The sequence below is a fragment of the Cyprinus carpio genome, chromosome B14 (genome assembly GCF_018340385.1).
Source record: "Cyprinus carpio isolate SPL01 chromosome B14, ASM1834038v1, whole genome shotgun sequence".
NCBI lineage: Eukaryota > Metazoa > Chordata > Actinopteri > Cypriniformes > Cyprinidae > Cyprinus > Cyprinus carpio.
The window spans coordinates 7,536,287-7,557,101 of NC_056610.1; the positions used below are offsets into that span (position 1 = coordinate 7,536,287).

The 20,815-nt window shown below is 33.2% G+C and overlaps 1 protein-coding gene across 7 annotated transcripts in view; it reads right to left on the bottom strand.

Annotated features, from left to right (window-relative positions):
- Positions 1-20,815, bottom strand: part of spock1 (SPARC (osteonectin), cwcv and kazal like domains proteoglycan 1) — a 221,201-nt gene that overhangs the window by 84,689 nt on the left and 115,697 nt on the right. For 3 of the 7 annotated variants that reach the window (XM_042737920.1, XM_042737923.1, XM_042737916.1), the window contains exons 3-4: positions 16,944-16,952; positions 11,013-11,058 (exon numbers count right to left, since the gene is read on the bottom strand). In XM_042737920.1, coding sequence (XP_042593854.1) covers positions 11,013-11,058; positions 16,944-16,952 — 55 coding nt within the window. The remainder of the gene's footprint in view (positions 1-11,012; positions 11,059-16,943; positions 16,953-20,815) is intronic. The other 4 variants (XM_042737921.1, XM_042737917.1, XM_042737922.1 and 1 more) reach the window with 2 other exon arrangements.

Below are 20,815 nucleotides of genomic sequence, written 5' to 3' on the forward strand. Positions count from 1 at the left end.
ACTGGCTCCTTTGACTTGATTCCCAGGAAAGCTCGCAATAGGAGCCGTCCTCACACAGGTCAGATCTGAATGCACTTTGATATCAAGAAAACAGCATTTCTTTGTACAGTCCTCACATGACAGAACTCTTCTGTGACTTTCATTTATGTTAAGGCTTGCGGCAAACGCAATGAACCTTACAAAGATTTGCTGTGGTTCGTATTTTTCCTGCCATGTCTTATGTAGATAACGTCTTTGTGCTCGTGTGATGGTCCCACGTGGGATTTGCTCTGCATAGTGAATCTAGGCCAAGACGCGGGCCATACGAGAGCAGACGGTACGGCACTAATGATGAGAGGAACGAATCACTGCTGGCTGACGCTCGGGTTTCATGAGTTCTGCCGTCTCATCTCTCTGTTTCTGATGAGGAAATAAACATTGCAAATACATTTTTAACGCCATAATAAAATCATAATGTCATCCTCCTTCTGGCCTGTCACCTATTTTTTCTTTGTCTTTCTGCTCTATTATGCATTTTATGGTGTTTCACATTTGGTTGAATGTGAAAACTACATTGCCTCATTGCCACTATTTGAAAAATAATAATAATAATAATAATAATAAAAATAATAATAATAATTATAAATAAAACAGGAAAAGCAGCATATAATATTTTAATTTAATATTTAAAAAGTTATAATAATAACACAAATAATAATTTTCCGATAAAAAATAAAGAAAAGTACATTTTAAAAGTTAATATTTAAAAATAATTTATTAAAAATAATACTAAACAAGCAGCATAGAACATTTTGATTAATATTTAAACATGTCAAACAAGCAAATAAATAAATAATATTATAAAATAAAACTGAAAAGCAGTATATAATAAAAAAGAACACAAATAATTCATATATTTAATTAAAAAATAATGTGTTAAAAATAATAATTATTTTTTTAAATAATGAATACAATATTTAAGTAAAAATGTATGCATAAATAAATAAACCAGACTCCAAGTGAACAATCATGACTATTTTATAGGGTGAAGATCAAAACATACAGTTTGTGCTGAAATCATCCTTACAAACACACGTATTGCATTCAGAACTCTGTTTAGTGTTTATCAAACACTCATCCCACATCTTTCAGTGAAGTTTGCCAGAAACCTACTTGTATTTGCCCTCTTTCTTTTCTTTTTTTTTTTTTGTGCCAGTTAAACGGAGCCGGTCCCCAGCTCCAGATAAAGCTGTATTGTCCCTGTGCATAAATTGCAGGCAGTTTAAAGGGCAGATTGTTGTGTTGCCATCCCTGTGCACCGCGTTTGCTGCCACTGCAGTTTGGCTCTGAAACGCTGACTCAACACCAAAACCATACAAATGCAAATGAAGCATTCAGAGAGAATTTCCCCATAACGAGGCTGTAATGAGGCCTGCACACGCAATTAAATTCACTGAGAACGCATGCCGTGCCACAATAACAGATTACTGCAAAGACAATGTTGCACTCGCACACACACACGTTATTCTCTGAGCTCCTTAAATCTCTTGTCATGTCTGTAATGGACAAGATCATAACCCTCATTTCTCTTTAAAGTGAATAATTACAGGATGAGGCTAATTAAATTAGTCAGGCTCAGCCACACTGCTTACACGGTCAGAGAGAGTTTAACCGTGATGTGTGTGTGTCACAGCGTGAGTGTGTTTGCAGAAGTGCACCATGGGAGGCTGTTTATAAGAGAGAGAGAGAGAGATGAGGCTCTAAATTGTTTGTCTCTCTTGTCTAATGAAAATTCAGCAGAAGTGAATCGATAAACTGTGATTTAGGAGATCAATGTGGAAGCTATGGCATTCTTAATTTTGGGACAGATACAAGGGATGCAATGAAATGAAAATTCTTGGCCCAAGCCGAACAAAATGAAACACTGGGCCGAAGGCCGAATACCGAACACGGTTTTTCACATTTTCCCCCCATGTAGGCTTATTTTGCCTTTTTTTTTCTTTTCACCATTGCATTAATTCAATTGCCAAAATGTGCTTTTTACTGTTTTGTCCTGCTCTTCAAGTAAAAAAATCAATTACAAAACAACAATTTAAAAATGTTTACTTAACACTGAACATTTCTTTTAACATTCTAGCAGACATTATACCAACAAAGCACAATTTAACTTAAAATTAATAAGTTAGTAAAATAATATTTTTTTGGCCATGTATATTTTTTTGGCCATTACTTTTTTTTGTGAACAACTGTTTATTGAATTTTCTTCTGGGAACAGTAGTAGAAAACAAAGCAACTGTGCTAATTTAGAACCCATCCCAACCCATCCCAGCCCCTGGTAGACTTAAAGGTAGAGAGAGCGCGAGAGAAAAAGAATAGCCATGTATTTTTACTGTATAAATAAGGGCAGCCTTGCTGAGCAGAAGAGAATTATTTTAAAACATTAGAATATATTACAGATCCCAATTTGAACACTATGTGTGAGTGTTATAATTAATGTATTAACAGAGCTGTTGTAAGGTAATTATTATTATCATAATTATTGTCTTACTTTTTTATTTTATTTTACAGAACGACAGTGAAATTACAATACTATCATTTATGAATGCCAATGGAGTTGTTGCTTTTTCTTGTCACATGCCTTTAAGAAACTTTTATTCGCCACTTACGAGTAACAAGTTCAGCGCAGATTTTCCTTGCGCTTTGGACTTTGAACCCTGGCAGCACGAGCTTATGAGGCACTGTCAGAATACATGCAATGTGTGCGTGCATTAGAAAATATAACATTCTGCAGTTTATTTACTAATCGTTTGAGGTAATTTCATCGGAGACATGTGAAGCAGCACTATACAGTCCCTCACTGTTGGTGCTTCATGCTTGTAATCATTTCTGCGTCTTTCTCTTGTAGGTTTAAATACTTTCACACTGCTGACATGTTTGCTGCATTAGTGTGTGCCTCTTTTTAATCACGTTAAGTCATTGTTTGATACATATTTTTCGGTTTTTTGATTTATTTTTTTCTTTGTTTTATGAATATTCATGCATCCCTAACAGATACAGTAACACACACACACATGTTAAGTCATTGTTTGATACATATTTTTCGGCCTTTTCACTTACACACAACACCACACACACAATATTCATGCATCCCTAACAGATACAGTAACACACACACACACACGCATTTGTGGTTTACAGGGACTCTCCATAGGCGTAATGGTTTTATATCACCCTACACCTAAACCTACCCTCACAGAAAACTACTGGCAACGAATTTCATAGAACACCATTTAGTACATTTTTAACCCTTTTGTTTTATGGGGACACAGGAATTGTCCTCATAAACCATGCTTATGTTGTAGTACCCATGTCATTATACACATTTGTGTCCTCATAACCCATATATACCGGAACACACACACACACACACACACACACACAATCAATCTATCATTCTCTCTCTGTGTCTGTCTATCTATCTATCTATCTATCTATCACACAATCTCACATTTTCTTTCTTTCTCCCTATTTTTTCCACATTCTTTCATAGTATTCTTGCTTATATTATATATATAAAATAAATATAATAAATTTTAAAATAAAAACAAAAAGCTGCATAGAACATTTAAAAAATATTAATTAATTATTTCTTTAGTTTTATTTTTATTATTTGATTTGATTTTTTAATTTATTTATTTATTTTTTATTATTATTATTCATTCATTCAATCATTATTCATTTTTATTATTTGATTTAATTTTTTACTATTTTTATTTTATTATTTATTTATTTATAGCACAAAAAGACAAGGACAGTGTTATTGTAGTGATATAATGTTATAATTTTTGTTAATATTTTTAATTAGATTTTCTTTTTCACTTTTATTTTAGTTAAACATTTAGTATTTATTTGTGTGTTTTTGTCTTTTTTTTAAATATATAATATATTATTTAGTTTAGGATCAATTTTTATTTTTATTTTATTTATTTTTAGTCATTTATATATTTAAAAAATATATATATTTTTATTCAGCAAGGATGCATTAAAAAAGTGACAGAAAAGATGTTTTTAAATATTACAGAAGCCAAATGTTTGTTTATTTAAGCCAAGTAGCTTATTTATTTTTAGTACTTAAACTAAAGAAAAAGTGGCAAATGTTAGCTGAAATAAAATAATATATATTATAAAGACGAAATACTTAATATTTTACTTCATATTTTAATATATTTTAATTTAATGTTTACTCAATTTAAAGTAATAAAAAATGTTTGTTCATGGTTTTAGTTGAAAATGCAATGAGCTCTTTCAGAGCAAATTCTGGATTTCTATTGCTACTTTGAGATTCTTTCTTTTCATGGTTGTGTGAGAGGTACGTCTAAGTGCGTGTGTGGCTGTCAGTCATTTATTAGGGTGATTAAGCTGGTGTTCTATGGTGAGTAGAGGGCGAATCAGCTCAGTAGGTTTCAGAGTGATGCTATTTACCGAGATCAGTGAGGTGAGCTGATCAGAAGAGTGTGAGAACGGCAGGATTAGTTACAGAAATCATGCTTTGTAGCTTTTCTTAAAGGAGTCATTCACACAGGACCAAACTAGTGCAGATGGTACACACACACACACACACACACACACACACACACACACACACACACACACACACACACTCATTCTCTCAGTCTCCATATGGTGTGGTCATGCATGCATCTGTCTGCTGGTCTCTATTGGTGTTTCTAAAAACTATAGAGCTTGATTGGTTATTCATGGCGGTTCATCATAATCGTTAGCAGAAGTGCTCAGCAGAGCGGATGTTATATTAATATCAAACAAAGCATTTCAGAAACTGACCCTCTATTGTGACTTTAGCACAAGGATCTGTGAAGGATTTCTTCTCTTCAAGAGGTTTTTCTGAGATTTTTTTTTCTTCCCTTCAGACCATTTCTTTTTCTTTGCTTTACAATTATTCATTTGGCAGATGCTTTTATTCAAAGTGACTTGCAGTGCATTAAAGGTTTACATTTTAATCAGAATGTGTGTTTCCAGGGAATCAAACCAACGACCTTGTAATAAGCAAATCATATACATGCCTGAAATACCCAAATAATTTACTACAACTTCAAAAACGTGGTGTATAAGACAACACATAATTGCACATAATTTGGCATTCTGTTTCTGCCTGAAAGAGAAAAACGGACGAATATATGAGCCGAAAATATATGCCGCGCCACACATCCCAGCAGTGTTCAGCACACAGTGTGTGATGCTCCGCTAAATATTCCACTCTATGAATCTGTGTTCTGCTCATGTACATCTCATGCCCCCTGGAAAAGCAAAGTCCGCTCAAATAACTCACTGACATGAAATTTCTATGTAATATACTTGTTCCTGTTTGCAATAGCACTTCTGTGCTGTTACATGTCAACGCTGGTAAAATGAGGCTACTCTCTCGTGATGCTAGGTTCTGCTCACATGCTCTGATAATAATAACTTTGTAGGACTATTCATTATTTAGATAATTAGAAAAGAATCTGATAAATCTGATTCAGTTGAACTGAATAGAGTAGAACTGAATAAATATTAGTGCTTTATATTTGATTCTGTTGAACTAAATAGAGATTTAAGAAAAATATGTTGTTTATATATTAAATATAAGAATCTAAATATATAAATGTATATACATGTAAATATTTCAAAATATATACTGTATGTGTGTATTTATATATATAATAAATATACACAGTATACATACATATATTATGTAAACAAAAACTTTTATTTTGGATGCGATTAATTGTGATTGATCATTTGACAGAAAATAATAATAAAAAATAATACTGATATTGGATATGAAAGTATTTCTGTCCAATTTTATTGTTTTACTAAAAAGTGTAGTTATTTTATTGGCTTGATTTTTTTTGTTTTTTTTATTCAGTATCATTGAAATTATTAAGTTACTATATTAAAAAGTCTTAAAAATATATTTCATATTAATTAATAAAATAACAAATAATTATTGAAAAGCTTTTTCAGTTTTTGGCCAAGTGCATCCAGAATTTTTGGTCTTGTTTTCAGCCCAGAATTTTCATTCTGAATTCTCGGTGCATCCCCAAAAATGAATCAAGGTTCCCGCAAAAATATAAAACAATAAATAACATAAAAACAAAAATAACAAAATAAATAATAAAAAATAAGTTAATAAATAAAATAAAATGAGCTGAAATAAAATTCAATACCATTATACATATATACAGGTCCTTCTCAAAACAATAGCATATTGTGATAAAAGTTCATTATTTTCCATAATGTAATGATAAAATTAAACTTTCATATATTTTAGATTCATTGCACACCAACTGAAATATTTCAGGTCTTTTATTGTTTTAATACTGATGATTTTGGCATACATCTCAAAAAATTAGCATATTTCATCCGACCAATAAAAGAAAAGTGTTTTTAATACAAAAAAAGTCAACCTTCAAATAATTATGTTCAGTTATGCACTCAATACTTGGTCAGGAATCCTTTTGCAGAAATGACTGCTTCAATGCGGCGTGGCATGGAGGCAATCAGCCTGTGGCACTGCTGAGGGGTTATGGAGGCCCAGGATGCTTCGATAGCGGCCTTAAGCTCATCCAGAGTGTTGGGTCTTGCGTCTCTCAACTTTCTCTTCACAATATCCCACAGATTCTCTATGGGGTTCAGGTCAGGAGAGTTGGCAGGCCAATTGAGCACAGTAATACCATGGTCAGTAAACCATTTACCAGTGGTTTTGGCACTGTGAGCAGGTGCCAGGTCGTGCTGAAAAAACGAAATCTTCATCTCCATAAAGCTTTTCAGCAGATGGAAGCATGAAGTGCTCCAAAATCTCCTGATAGCTAGCTGCATTGACCCTGCCCTTGATAAAACACAGTGGACCAACACCAGCAGCTGACATGGCACCCCAGACCATCACTGACTGTGGGTACTTGACACTGGACTTCAGGCATTTTGGCATTTCCTTCTCCCCAGTCTTCCTCCAGACTGTGGCACCTTGATTTCCGAATGACATGCAAAATTTGCTTTCATCCGAAAAAAGTACTTTGGACCACTGAGCAACAGTCCAGTGCTGCTTCTCTGTAGCCCAGATCAGGTGCTTCTGCCGCTGTTTCTGGTTCAAAAGAACAAGACTGTGCAAGGTGGCTCTGGATGTTTCTACTCCAGACTCAGTCCACTGCTTCCGCAGGTCCCCCAAGGTCTGGAATCGGTCCTTCTCCACAATCTTCCTCAGGGTCCGGTCACCTCTTCTCGTTGTGCAGCGTTTTTTGCCACACTTTTTCCTTCCCACAGACTTCCCACTGAGGTGCCTTGATACAGCACTCTGGGAACAGCCTATTCGTTCAGAAATTTCTTTCTGTGTCTTACCCTCTCGCTTGAGGGTGTCAATGATGGCCTTCTGGACAGCAGTCAGGTCGGCAGTCTTACTCATGATTGCGGTTTTGAGTAATGAACCAGGCTGGGAGTTTTTAAAAGCCTCAGGAATCTTTTGCAGGTGTTTAGAGTTAATTAGTTGATTCAGATGATTAGGTTAATAGCTCGTTTAGAGAACCTTTTCATGATATGCTAATTTTTTGAGATAGGAATTTGGGGTTTTCATGAGCTGTATGCCAAAATCATCAGTATTAAAACAATAAAAGACCTGAAATATTTCAGTTGGTGTGCAATGAATCTAAAATATATGAAAGTTTAATTTTATCATTACATTATGGAAAATAATGAACTTTTATCACAATATGCTAATTTTTTGAGAAGGACCTGTATGTGAGCCTGGCTTTAAAGGGAATTTTCTCAATATTTAGAATATGTTTATTTTTTTATTTATTTATTTATTTTTTTTGCACCCTCAGATTCCAGATTTTGTGTCTCAGCCAAATATTGTCCTATCATAGCAAACCATACATCAGTGGAAAGCTTATTTATTCAGCTTTCAGATAATGTAAAAATCACAATTTCAAAAAATTGACCATTATGACTGGTTTTGTGGTCCAAGGTCACATATATTGCTGCAGTGTTGCTTCCAAAAAACTTCTCAAACTACTAATAAACACTACTACTATATTAAATTACTTTACCAGGATCTGTAGTCGCAAAAGTACAAGATAAAAAAAGTGAAATTATATGCATTACAGCAGCCTTTATCTGTATCTCAAGCATACTATACCCACAGACTCTTTAGGTGCTGCACTGATATTCCTATGGTGATACTGCAAATTTAGGTGCTGATCCTTTATTTCTTTGGTTGAAATTCCTACTGTGCTATTTTCTAATATGATTTTTTTTTATTTGTGTTTACTTTATCTCCATTCAGGGCATCTTTATTTTTATATTAATTTCCATTAAAAAGTCTTAAAATGTCTTAAATTTCATTCCTTTAAACTTGCAAAAACCTATTGAGCAAACTAAAAAAATGAATTTGCATATCATGATTACAGCTATTATTTAATGAGTCATTCAAACATGTATTTGCACATGCTGACCCTAGTAAAAAAGTAATATATTTAAAATACATTTATTTCATACTAAGTATACAGTAGTTCAAATCTATTAACATATTTACTGACAGATAACTTGAGACTTAGGGACAGTTTTACTAACAGCTAATGCCAATACAAACCTTCTTTTGGCATTAAAATAGTCCTGTCAGGTTTTACTAAAGACACGCAGTGACGAATTAGCGCATTAAACAAATTTTTGCGCCTGACCTTATTGAATATGCATTTCTAGGAGTTACTCTTTCAGACGCAAAATTTATGGGAGGAGAGTATTCAAATGATTCACGCAACGCTTTTTACTAACATTTACGCGCGTCAAATTACTGGCATTTGCGCCATTATTTAATGCCCCAAAAAAGAATTTCGTAAACTATTTTGTGCCTTAACATGGATGCAATTTGTTGCTAGGAGAAGGCACCGCAGGGAACAGAGAGCGCGTGGTAGAAGGGAGAGTATTTTTCCACATGTTTTAATTTATTTGGGAAGAACACATTATCCGAACATATCGTTTGCCAAGCCATGTTATTTTTAATTTGCTTCAAGACGACTTGGAACCCTCATCTATGAGTCACGCAATACCAGCTCTATCAAAACTGTTGCAACTCTAAATTTTTTGGCCTCCGGTTCTTTTTAACGTACTATGGCTTATTTATTTCTTTAAAGCGCATCCTTGTGGCGCAGATGATACAGAAGAGCATACGGTGATGTGGAGAGACACAGAGGAGACTTATGACAAAGGAATTGTTGACTAAAGTCATTATTTTTATTTTCTTTGCTTACAAAAATGTTCCCATCACTTCATATAACCCAGATTGCACGTCTAATGGTTGATGGAGTATTCTGATGATGACTTTCATACCTTTTATGGACCTTGACACTGTTATTTACTTGGCAGTCTATGGGACAGTGACAGGCCTCACGGTTTTCATCCAAAATATCTTAAATTGTGTTACAAAGATGAACAGAGCTTTTAAGGGTTTGGAACAACATGGGGGTAAGTGATTAATGACAAAATTTTCATTTTGGGGTGGAGTATCCCTTCAAGTTAAATACTGAGTGTTAAATAATAAAATTATATGTTAAAACATGTGCTCTTATCATTCTGTGGACAAAATCCTGTGAACTTCACCCTGATCAGGAGCTGTATATGCACTTGTACGCTCATCTGTTTTCAATGCAGCTAACCTTGCATCACTTTATGTCATCTTCCCACTCATTAAACTATGACAGGTCCTTTACTGCAAACAGACGGTCACTGCGACACTCTAAAGTGATGAAACTATGGCGCCATGCCCTTTTAAAAACCATTTTCATAGGTTTCACATTATATTGTTGGCTCGGAAAATATGTCAATGCACATGCCCAGTAGCCCTGTATTCCTTCTAGCCTCAAATCAGACAGGAGAGTAGATTAACTTAGGTGGACCCAAACTTGAAAAATGGTGTGTTCCACGGTTGAAATAAAATACTTTCTGATGTTTATTCATGTTCGTTTCATGCTTTACTTAAATATGAAAAGACGATCGGTTCACGTGTTTGAACTGAGGTAATACAGTGATCTGTCACGACACATTAAAGAGCCACAAAATGGTATTTATTGTTTAAATATCTTTAAAAATAACAAAATTTGAAAGCTGAGAGTCCTGAGACTTGTTTCATATCAGAAATAACCTGCTTTGTCTTGTCTGTCGGTACGTTGTCAGTTTCCTCTTTGTTCCGAGTTGTATTTTCCACTGTGTGAGAACATGATTTGTAGTGTGAGAGTGGCAATGTTTGTCGGGGATGGCAACAGTAACTAAGCATGGCATTTTATTAAGTACATAAATATGAAAGTGTATTTGTAGTATATTCAGCAAAAAATAAATGTATTTCAGATACATTTCAGTATATGTCAACAGAAACAGAACAGAAACTGACCACTAAATTGATTTAGAAAGCTAATTCTCATTTGAGCTTTTTTATTTCCCTGATGATTCAGGAAAAAAAAATAATAATAATATTTCTAAACCTAATTTGTTAGATTCGCATCCTTTTTAATGAATGCTGTGTGTGTGTTTGCTATAATTTGAGCACAAATTGCTCTCCGGTGTCAAGAAGTGAGCTAAATCTAAAGCCCTCAATCACAAAAACCATTCATGAATGAAATACACACGTTTTGTCTTAGGATTTGGGTTGAAGATAATTGTAAAAGATAATTGTAATTATCTTTCTATAAAAACAATAGAAGTCTATGATATGTCTTCATTTAGCTATGTGTGTGTGTTTCTGGCTCGCTGTATTGATTAATGTCTGAAGCAGAGACGAGGATCGATACACTGAAATGAAGATTCCAGCACTTGATTGGAGTTTTTTCATGATTAATCTGGATAGAGTTACAGCATGTATGAAGCAGAAAGGACAGTTAGGAGAGTGAGATAGAGGCGAGACTATAGGGTCAGCTGGATAAATGGATAAAAGCCACAGAGAAAATGGTTGTGAACAAGAAACATGCATTTTTGCTGAATCTTCTTACCTTGGTCTTGTGCTTTGTTGGGGTTCCAGGTCCTGAAGTAATCGTCCTACAGAAACACACAATGGCACACATTTAAAATCCTCAGACAGACACAAGTCAAGCTTCAATGCTACTGTCACGACCTTCAGAAAGAAGAAAATAGCTTTATGATTGAAGGACAGTGTGAAATAAGACAGAGATGATGACTTCTGGTCTGACACTGAGATAAGTGTACACACAGACTGTTTGCTGATGTTTTTAACGAAAGCTGTATAGTAAATGGACTGTCTGCAGAGGCATTCGTTTCAATGATTGAGCCAAACTCAAGTCTGATTCTCCTTCTATCACAGGTCTCTTTTCACACGCTATTTTTTGGATGTGAACCAGTCAGTGGTGTCCGCTGCTTTTCAGTTTTCAGTAGTTAAATGTTCACCCAGATCTCTTTGATTATTTATTGCTTTAAAAAGAAAAACTACTACTAAAAAGTGAATTTTCTTGACCAGAAACAGCAGTTTTAAAGTATATTCACGGAGTAGCAAAAGTTAAAGAGAAAAAAAAAGCAAAATCTACATTTTCCTATATCTCAAGCAATACAAAACAATAACATAAAAAAAATAAAAAAAAAGTAAAAAAAAAAAATTTTGGTATCTGCACATTTAATTGGGAAAAACTGATTCTCAAGCTACTATTAAACAGTGAAACTACTGTAGCTTCAAAAGTACAAAAAAAATTAAAGTAATAGTTCACCCAAAAATGAAAATCCTGTCATCGTTTACTCACCCTCAGGTTGTTTCAAACTTATATGAATTTTCTTACTTCTGTTGAACACAAAATAAGATATTTTGAAAAATGTTGGAAATCAAACAGTTACTTCCACAGTATGGATATTTTTTTTTTTCCTTTCTCAAATTGTGTGTAAATAAAAAATTTAAATTTTCTAGGTAAGCTATCCTTTTAATATTAATAATAATATAATTGTTATATTATATTGTAATATAATATAATAATAATAATAATAATAATTTGATTATTTTGGTTGCTTCCAAAAACAATTTCTCAAACTACTTCTTAACAATATAACTAGACAAAATTACTTTACCAGGAACTGTAGTCGTAAAAGTACAACATAAAAATGCTAAATGATATGCATTACAGCAGCCTTTATCTGTATCCCAAGCATATTTGATTTCCCCTGCCTCTCTAGGTGCTGCACTGTGATAATACAAACAAACAAGTTTTCTTCTCGTCTCTCTTAAACATTTGGGAATATGACAGATCTAAGCTATACATCAGTATACATAATTTCATAAAATCAAAACTTATTTATTCCACCCATTAAAAAAGTGCATGCATTTGGTTAACACTAAATGCAAAAATGTTACAATACACAAAATAAGGTCACAGTATAAAGTAAAAAAATAAAATTAAAAAATAATAATTATACTACAATACATTAAATAACAATATAAATAAATAACACTTGACTGATAAAACCGCTAAAAAATACATATGAATAATATAAATATAAAGTTAATAATAATAATAATAGTAATAAACTTTACTGAGTCTACCTATCAATAAAATAAAGTTAATAATAAAACAAAATAATTAACACTTGACTGATAACTCTTATCAAAAAGTATACACCACATGCATCATTATTAGGCACATTGATGTTCTGATCATATTTTTTTCAGTATGTTTTAGGAGCACTAATTTTTGACTTTTCAGTCTGAGTTAAACCTCTTTTTTTGACTCATTTTATCTGTAAAAGAAAACATGGCTAATAATTCTGCACACCTGAATATAAGGAGTTTTTCATTTCCAGCCTTCATGGACAATTATATATATCTTTTAAATGATTAAATACAAAATTAATAGTAGTTATTAAGATTGATGTGGTTTGATTTGGTGCTGGAAAAAAAATATGAACAGAATATCAACGTGCCTAATAATTATACTCGCGGTGTAATATAAACTTAATAATAAAATAAGTAATAATTAAAAAATAAATTAAATCAAATCACAGGTCCCATAACTTCTGACTGTTTTATGAAAGAGGAGTAACGACAATGAGTGCAAGATCTGATTTTCATCTCAGAGACATACTCCAGGTGAATCTCACACAACATTAGTGATGGCTGCTGCATTTTAAGGGGTTTTTAAATCCGACTGCTAACACAGTCCCATCCCAAAGCGGAGCCGCCACAGGCTGGATAAACAAATCTTTGACATCAAACTCTCATTAGGGGCTCTTTAGCTTCGAGCAGACTGATGTTTTAGTGTAAAATATGTGGTTAATTTAAATTAAGAATTTAATTAAAAGCAATAAATTATGCGAGAATAAAGTTACATCTGTTGGTAAGCTACAGAAGACATCTATCATTCTGGGGTAAACATCTATAAGCTACAGCTCTCAGGCCGTGAGCGAAAGCCAGGCTGTAATTCTGCTCAGTTTACAGTGGTCTCAGCAAAACTAGGCCAAATGTGTCTGTGGGCTCATGGCTTCAAATCAAAGGGGGATTGAGGGAAAAGTGAAACTCATTTTACCCTCAGAATGACAAAATCTGAGTCTGCAAATCTGCGTGATGAAGCAGAAGCCAGCAGACATTCTCCAGCCCACAAACTCTCACAATCGAATGTCGCTGTTGTAACCTTTATCCACAGCAGCAAAACTTCTCTCTGTGGAAATTACGACCTTTGCGAGTTGTCTTTGAATGAACGCTTCGGGTTCAATACAAGTTAAGATTAAAACAGTTTGTAAAAATGAGCAGAAATGGGTTTACAGTAATGAACATTCAGCATCAGGAATCATTGGTGCGCAATATGTATCATCTGTAATATCGCAATTTATGTTTTGCTATTTCATATATCACTCACTTTGCAACAAAAAAAGCATTTTGTTAATGATTTTTATAAAAATAAAAAGGATATAGTTTCTACATGATATTGTTTTGATAATTTGATACTGAAGTTCAATATACAATAAGTTAATATTGCGAGTTACATTTTAGACACAACATTGTTTGTTTTTGCTGTATTTTACCAATGAAAATAGTTTAGATACTGGATGAATAAGCATTTTTTTTTTAAAAATCAATGATTGATCCATAAAGAGTCACTTGCTTTTTTTTCTGAATGAATCAGTTATTTGAACAAATCAGTTGAATAAATGACTCAGTGACTCACTCAATTAAATGTTTCTCACTCCCACCTGCTGTTGGTTTTAGTTTCATATTCAGAGTATCATTTCATTTTGAAAGAACCATTTCATCTTTTAATAATCAAAATACTATTTATAAAACTTTAATTTAATAGGATTATCTATGCAATTGTAATTGCAGTATCGGTGCTACTTTAGATCCTGCTTCTGTATCACTTCTGCAGTGAAAAAATGGATTTTGTTGATACTGATTTTATTTGACTGTCTTATTATTCAAACTGAATTGTTTGAATTTGACATAAAAGATGGTGTATATATCTGATATAGTTGGGAAAAACTGCCCTTATAAAGGTAAAAACACCCCTGGAAATCAGTTTAAGGTGACACATATCAAAAAGGTTCATGAAAAATATTTTAATTTCTATACAAAGGTACCAGAACAAAAACACACTCAGCAACTCAATTATTATCAACTAAACATAGGAAACTATTGCACATCTTTACTAGGAATATATGTTTTGAAAGTCTAGTCACAAAATGCACACATGGTACATGCTAAAGGTTCTGAGAAAATCTCATTATTTTGAAAATGAGAAAAACATGGCTTTTAATATAAGCACTACATCTGAAGTAGATTTGAGTATGCTGAGTAAATCAAAACACTAATGCACTTCAAGTTGCACAGTCATTTACATTCTGACCACGTTATTGTTCTGCTACTTCAACATTCAGTGTCCATCAAACACAAGATACTAAGTATAAAATCTCCAAAAACATTTCACCACTTAATGCTTGAATGTCATTGCAATCGATATGAAAATATTGAAATATCCGCAACAAAATAAAAAAGATAACTGCAACTTTTTATTCTTTAGACACATATTATTGTTTTCTCATAATTCTGAGTTTATATCTCACAATTCAGATTTTTCCGCTGAAATTCTCAGTTTATATCTCGCAAATCAGACTTTGTCTTGCTATTCTGAGTTTATATCTCAAAATTCTGCCATTTTTTATTATAATTCTGAACTTATATATGAGTTTATATCTCTATCTATCTTATCTATCTATCTATCTATCTATCTATATATATATATATATATATATATATATATATATCTCATAATTCATACTTCTGTATTGTTATTCTGAGATTAGATCTAACAATTCGAACTTTTTTTCTGCATGTACATTAGGTCAGTTTTATGTTTTCATTCCATTACGGAAACAAGCTTCCATTACAAATTAAAATTTGAATTTGAATTATTTTTTTTTGATAAGATTTTGGTTTTTGAGTTTATAACAATAGATGTAGTTTTGGTGTTGAAGTTGATGTTGTTTTTGTGTATATCTCCGGTTAGTGGAGGATGTTGCAAGTTAACGCAATTCTCTAATGTGATTCTCTCTCTCTTTCTCTCTATATGCATGTCATATATTTTTAATTGTGGCTTCAAAACAGCTAGTGAGAGAAGTTTTAGCAGCATGCGGATGAGCGCGAGAGCATTTATCTGTAACCCACACACGACAGCACAACACCTGCTGCACAAATAACTATCACAGACAGGAATTCGGTCCAGAGATTCATTTGATCTTCCCCTCTGTCTCTCTGTGGCTTAGGTAAATGAGTGTTGCGGGCAGGCTGGTGGTTATCTGCTGTCAGATTATACTTCTCATGTTTGCCCCGCAGACAGACAGCGCGGCTGGAGTGTGTTTGAGAAAGTCAGAAACTGTCTCACAGTTCACAGGAGACTAACTGACTCCGGCTGCGTGTTTGTTCCTCTGCTTTCCTTTCACTTCCTGTTTGCTCACTCGTCCCTTCACTCTCTCGCTCGCGCTCCTGCTCTCTGATGTTATTCTGTGGTGACAGTTTAGAGCCCGCGGGCATGACAGGTCAGCCGTACACTCAGAGACAGCCGCGTGCGTGCGTGTGTGTGTGTGTGTGTGTGTGTGTGTGTGTTTGTGTGTGTGTCATGTTGAATGAGGACGGCAGCAGGACAGAGCAGATGAACACACTAAAGCTGACAGATAAAGTCCCACTGACAACACACACACACCACATGCGGTTTTAAATGCAGAACTACCTCACAATCACTGAGCAGATTATAGTTTTAATTAGCATATAGAGATTAAAATATTTTGATCCTTCTATATTGTGTTTAGAAATAACTACTTACCCCAGCATTTTAAATGGCATTTTATACACACACACACACACACACACACACACACACACACACACACACACACACACACACACAAATACACAGTATATATAATGCCATTTTGGGGTGAGTAGTTTTTTGTGTTTTTGAAAGAACTCTCTTCTGCCCACCAAGGCTGTGTTTATTTGATTAAAAATGCTGTAAAAATGTTTAAATATTATTTCAATTTTAAATAACTGTTTTCTATTTGAATGTTTTAAAATGTAATGTCTTCCTGTGATCAAAGCTGAATTTTCAGCATCATTATTCCAGTCTTCAGTGACATGATTTTTTATTCTTTTGCTGCTAAAGAAACATTTCTGATTATTATCAACATTAAAAAAAAAAAAAAAAAACTTGTGTTGCTTCATAATTTTGTAGAAACTATTGTAGAATAGAAATCTTTTGTAACATTAAAAATGCCTTAACTGTCAATTTTGATCAATCGAAAGCATTCTTGTTGAATCTTACTGACCCCAAACTTTTGAACGGTGTACACATACACACAGAGATAGAAGAGAGGATAATGAATGTTACTAAACAAGTGAAAAATCTTTGTATGCAAAAATGTTAAACTGTTTAACTTACCTCAACCTCCTTATCAAGAAAGCAGAAAAAGAGAAAGAGATTAAAATCAGGTTATCAGTCATCAAGTGATAAATAAAAACTGAAATGATAGATTGGCAGGAAAACAAACTTTCAAACAAAGTTTCCATGTAAAATGTTTGGAGATTTAATGAGGAAGTATCATTAACTTAAACAGATTGCATATCATATCTCAGTAAGATCAGGAGCTAAAACAGATAAAGTAAACGCAAAATGCGAGTTACCCATTGTTAACTCATTGATTACACCCAAATCACAGATATAAAAACATAAGTGTGAATGTGATATTGTTGAAATGTGTCTTATAATGCATAAAAAAAAAATATTGTATAATTCTGGCAAACACGCAAAAATATGAAGCATGAACTAAACACACATACATAATTCATCAGCTGGTTCTTACAATCAAACATGAGTGATTCAAACTAATGAAACATCAATCAATTAAAAAAACACACATTTACTGAGATTTCAATGATGTATCCAGCTGGGACAACAACACACCCACTCACTCACACACACACACACACACACACACCAACATTCATCCATACAAAAACACACACCCTGTGGGTTATTTCATGTGTGAAACGATACAGGATATTATGAGAGAAGACGTGTAATTCTGAACGCATTACAGTCACCGCGTGCAACAGAGGAAGAAAACAATAACAGCGGCGCACGTACACATCTTTGAGATAAAAAAATGATCATTATTAATAAATACTTCAGCTCTGAGGTCTTTCACCAAACAGCTTCTGTCCTTGCGGCTGATAAAATGTTTGGAATAAACACAATAAATCAATATTAAGATCTTAAACTTAGAGGACGAATACACACACAACACTACTGAGTTTCTATTGAGTTGAATGATATATTAGCAAACTCGGTCACACTTTATTTTAAGGTCCAATTCTCGCTATTAACAAACCATTAACTATAACTTTTGCCTCAAAAAACGTATAATTTGCTGTATATTAATAGTTTGTAAGGTATTTGTTAAGTTTAGGTATTGGTAGGATTAGGGATGTAGAATATGATCATGCAGAATATGTGCTTTAAAAGTACTTATTAACAGCCAATATGTTTATAATAGGCATGCTAATAAGCTCTATAGGACCCCTCTATAGGACCCTTCAGTTTATAGATGTAAATAAAAGGGTTACATTTGATTTGAGAAACAAACTCATTCGGAGAATCTCAAAGTTGACCAGTGTGTGAAAAAAACAATGGTTTTGCCTGTAGTGTCCTGCCTTAACTGTTGGGATGGAACAACATAAAAATTTCACGATACGATAATATCACAATATGAAGTCCACGATACAATATTTACTGCAATATTTTACAAATGAAGAATTGGGAAAAAATGTTTTTTTTTTTTTTTTTTTTTTTTTTTTTTTTTTTACATTTTAAAGTTAAATTATTCGATATCATGCACCCTGAGAGTTCAAAATTAAGAGCTCCAACCCATGTTCTTAACTAAGAAAATGTATTCAGAAAAAAGTCAGTGAATTGACTTGTACTGAGCTTTAAAGGTGACTTGACCCTCTTTTTATTATTGTCTCAGTCTAAATTAAATTCACACTGGTGTTTCAGGAAGCCAAACAAATTAGAATATAATAATAATAATAATAAAAACAACAATGAAAATAATAGCCATATATTGTAAAACAGCTGCACTGTAAAATAAATACAAATAAATATTTCATAGGTATATTATTTTTACATTGCACTGCAGTAGGGAAATTACAATACTACTTTCCTAATTTTTACACTTGAAAGTGATATTTTGAATTTGGACTGCATTTAAACCTCTAGCTGTCAGAAATTCACGCTGCACTTTTAAGCTTTTATTACAATGGAAATGGCAGTAGAGCTTTTATTTTGAAGGAAACCTCCAGCTTCAATGAAAGCAGGCTTACAAAAAGGTGTCTCACTACAAATCTAGTAAAATTCTGTAATCATCTTCTCATCAATCAAATAAAGCCTTACTGGTGGCTGTTGCATTCCCAGATGCATGCTAAACTCAAAGCACATGCAATAAACGAGTTCACTGCATTCAATCAATGTGACCGAAGCCGCTCTGAGGCGCGGAAAACACCGGATCACGAGCTGATCACCTCATGTGTGTTCGCTTCACTTTGAAATGCACAGTGCAAACAGGAATTAACCTTATTGTGCTTTCGGTTTTAGTTCATTTGACAGATACTGTGCCAAAGCATAATGGCCCAAAACACAACTTTAAAGACCTTTCATGTTAAAATAAGAAGTTTAAATATATTTGAAAACTACACTACACTTTTTGCCCGGAAGACATATCGTTTCATATTGTCACGTGACTATATTGATAATATTGTTAAATCCCTACTTAATTGTAGTTATTATGAAAAAGATTAATTTGTTTAATGCCAGTTAAAGTAACACTTGTTTTCTTTCCTGTATTAATGCATTTCCTATTCAAACAGGAAGTTGAGGTGTTTGAATTCCCCCTTGCTCTGACGCCCAAGGCTGTAATGCATTTACTGAACTTGACATTACACTTTTCATATAAAAACGAATTCTAATGAAATCATGTTGGATTTTAATTAGCTATCAATCATTCATGAGAGCATTAACATGGATTAATGTGTTATTAGATGGATCTCGTGGTTTTTAAACCTGCCCTTCATTCAGAAAGCATTTGCTTCTTTTAAACCAAACATCGTTCAATTGAGAAAATCACTCAGTCTCTCAAATCCTGCCCTAATTTCACCAAAGCACTTGTTCCTTCATTTCTATTTTTGAGGGCAAGTGCAGACAGAATGAAGAAGTGGGGAAAAAACACGAGTAAAGAAATTAAAACAACATGCATTTGCATTCAAACCATCCGCATCGATCTGAAGAGGCAATTTTTCAATTCAATTAATGCTTAATTTCTCTGTATCAACACTGATTTGGTCATTTGAATGTTAATTGCTTGTGGTTTAACTAACTCTATTAGTTCTTCGAAAATCCATCTAAATACTGTCAAAGTCGGAGTCACGCTTGACTGTGTTTGATATGCTAATCTATCACAAACATCACAAGCCATCACTCCAGCTCTTCTCAAGTGCTCAGCTCTTTCCTTTTTTTTCTCATTGTTTCCTCTCACTTCTTCACCTCAGAGGGTTTAGGATTTGCTGTTTAACCCACCTCAGAGCAAAATAAATCTGTAAAAAAAAAATTTAAATTTAGGTAAAAAAATGGTAGCTGTGGTTGCCAGGTCTTTACTGTAAAATATATGGTATCAACATTTTTAGTTTCACAGATTTACCTCAAATTTACAGTAAAAAAATAAATATTTAAAGATATTTTTTTTTGATTTGTATTTAATGTAAAATATATGCATTTTTAGTTTCACAGATTTACCTCAAATTTACAGTAAAAAAATAAATATTTTGCAAGCTGTCTGAGCAGTACAGCCAAAGTAATTTCCCTTTTTTTTATATATATAAACAAAGCTTTTAAAGGAAAGAAAGTATAAAATGAAAAAAAGAATGGCAGATATTTAGGCCAAATTGAGCAAAGATAAAAATCTTTGTCATTATTTTATCTTTGTTATTACAAAATAAGAACAAATATACACATTATAAATAAACAAAATACGAATAAAACAAACGGTGCATTATTTTTCAGGTACAGTAGGTGTATTTAGCAGTATTGAATTAACAAATATAAAAAAGTGAAACACTATATACTTAAACACTATATACATCAATTGCACATTGATTCTAATGAACGCAACTGTATTAAAGTTTTTCAGTCAAGAACATTGAGTGAATTTTCTCTTTGTGTTTTGTTGTTTTATTAACATTAAAAGAATAGTTCACCCAAAA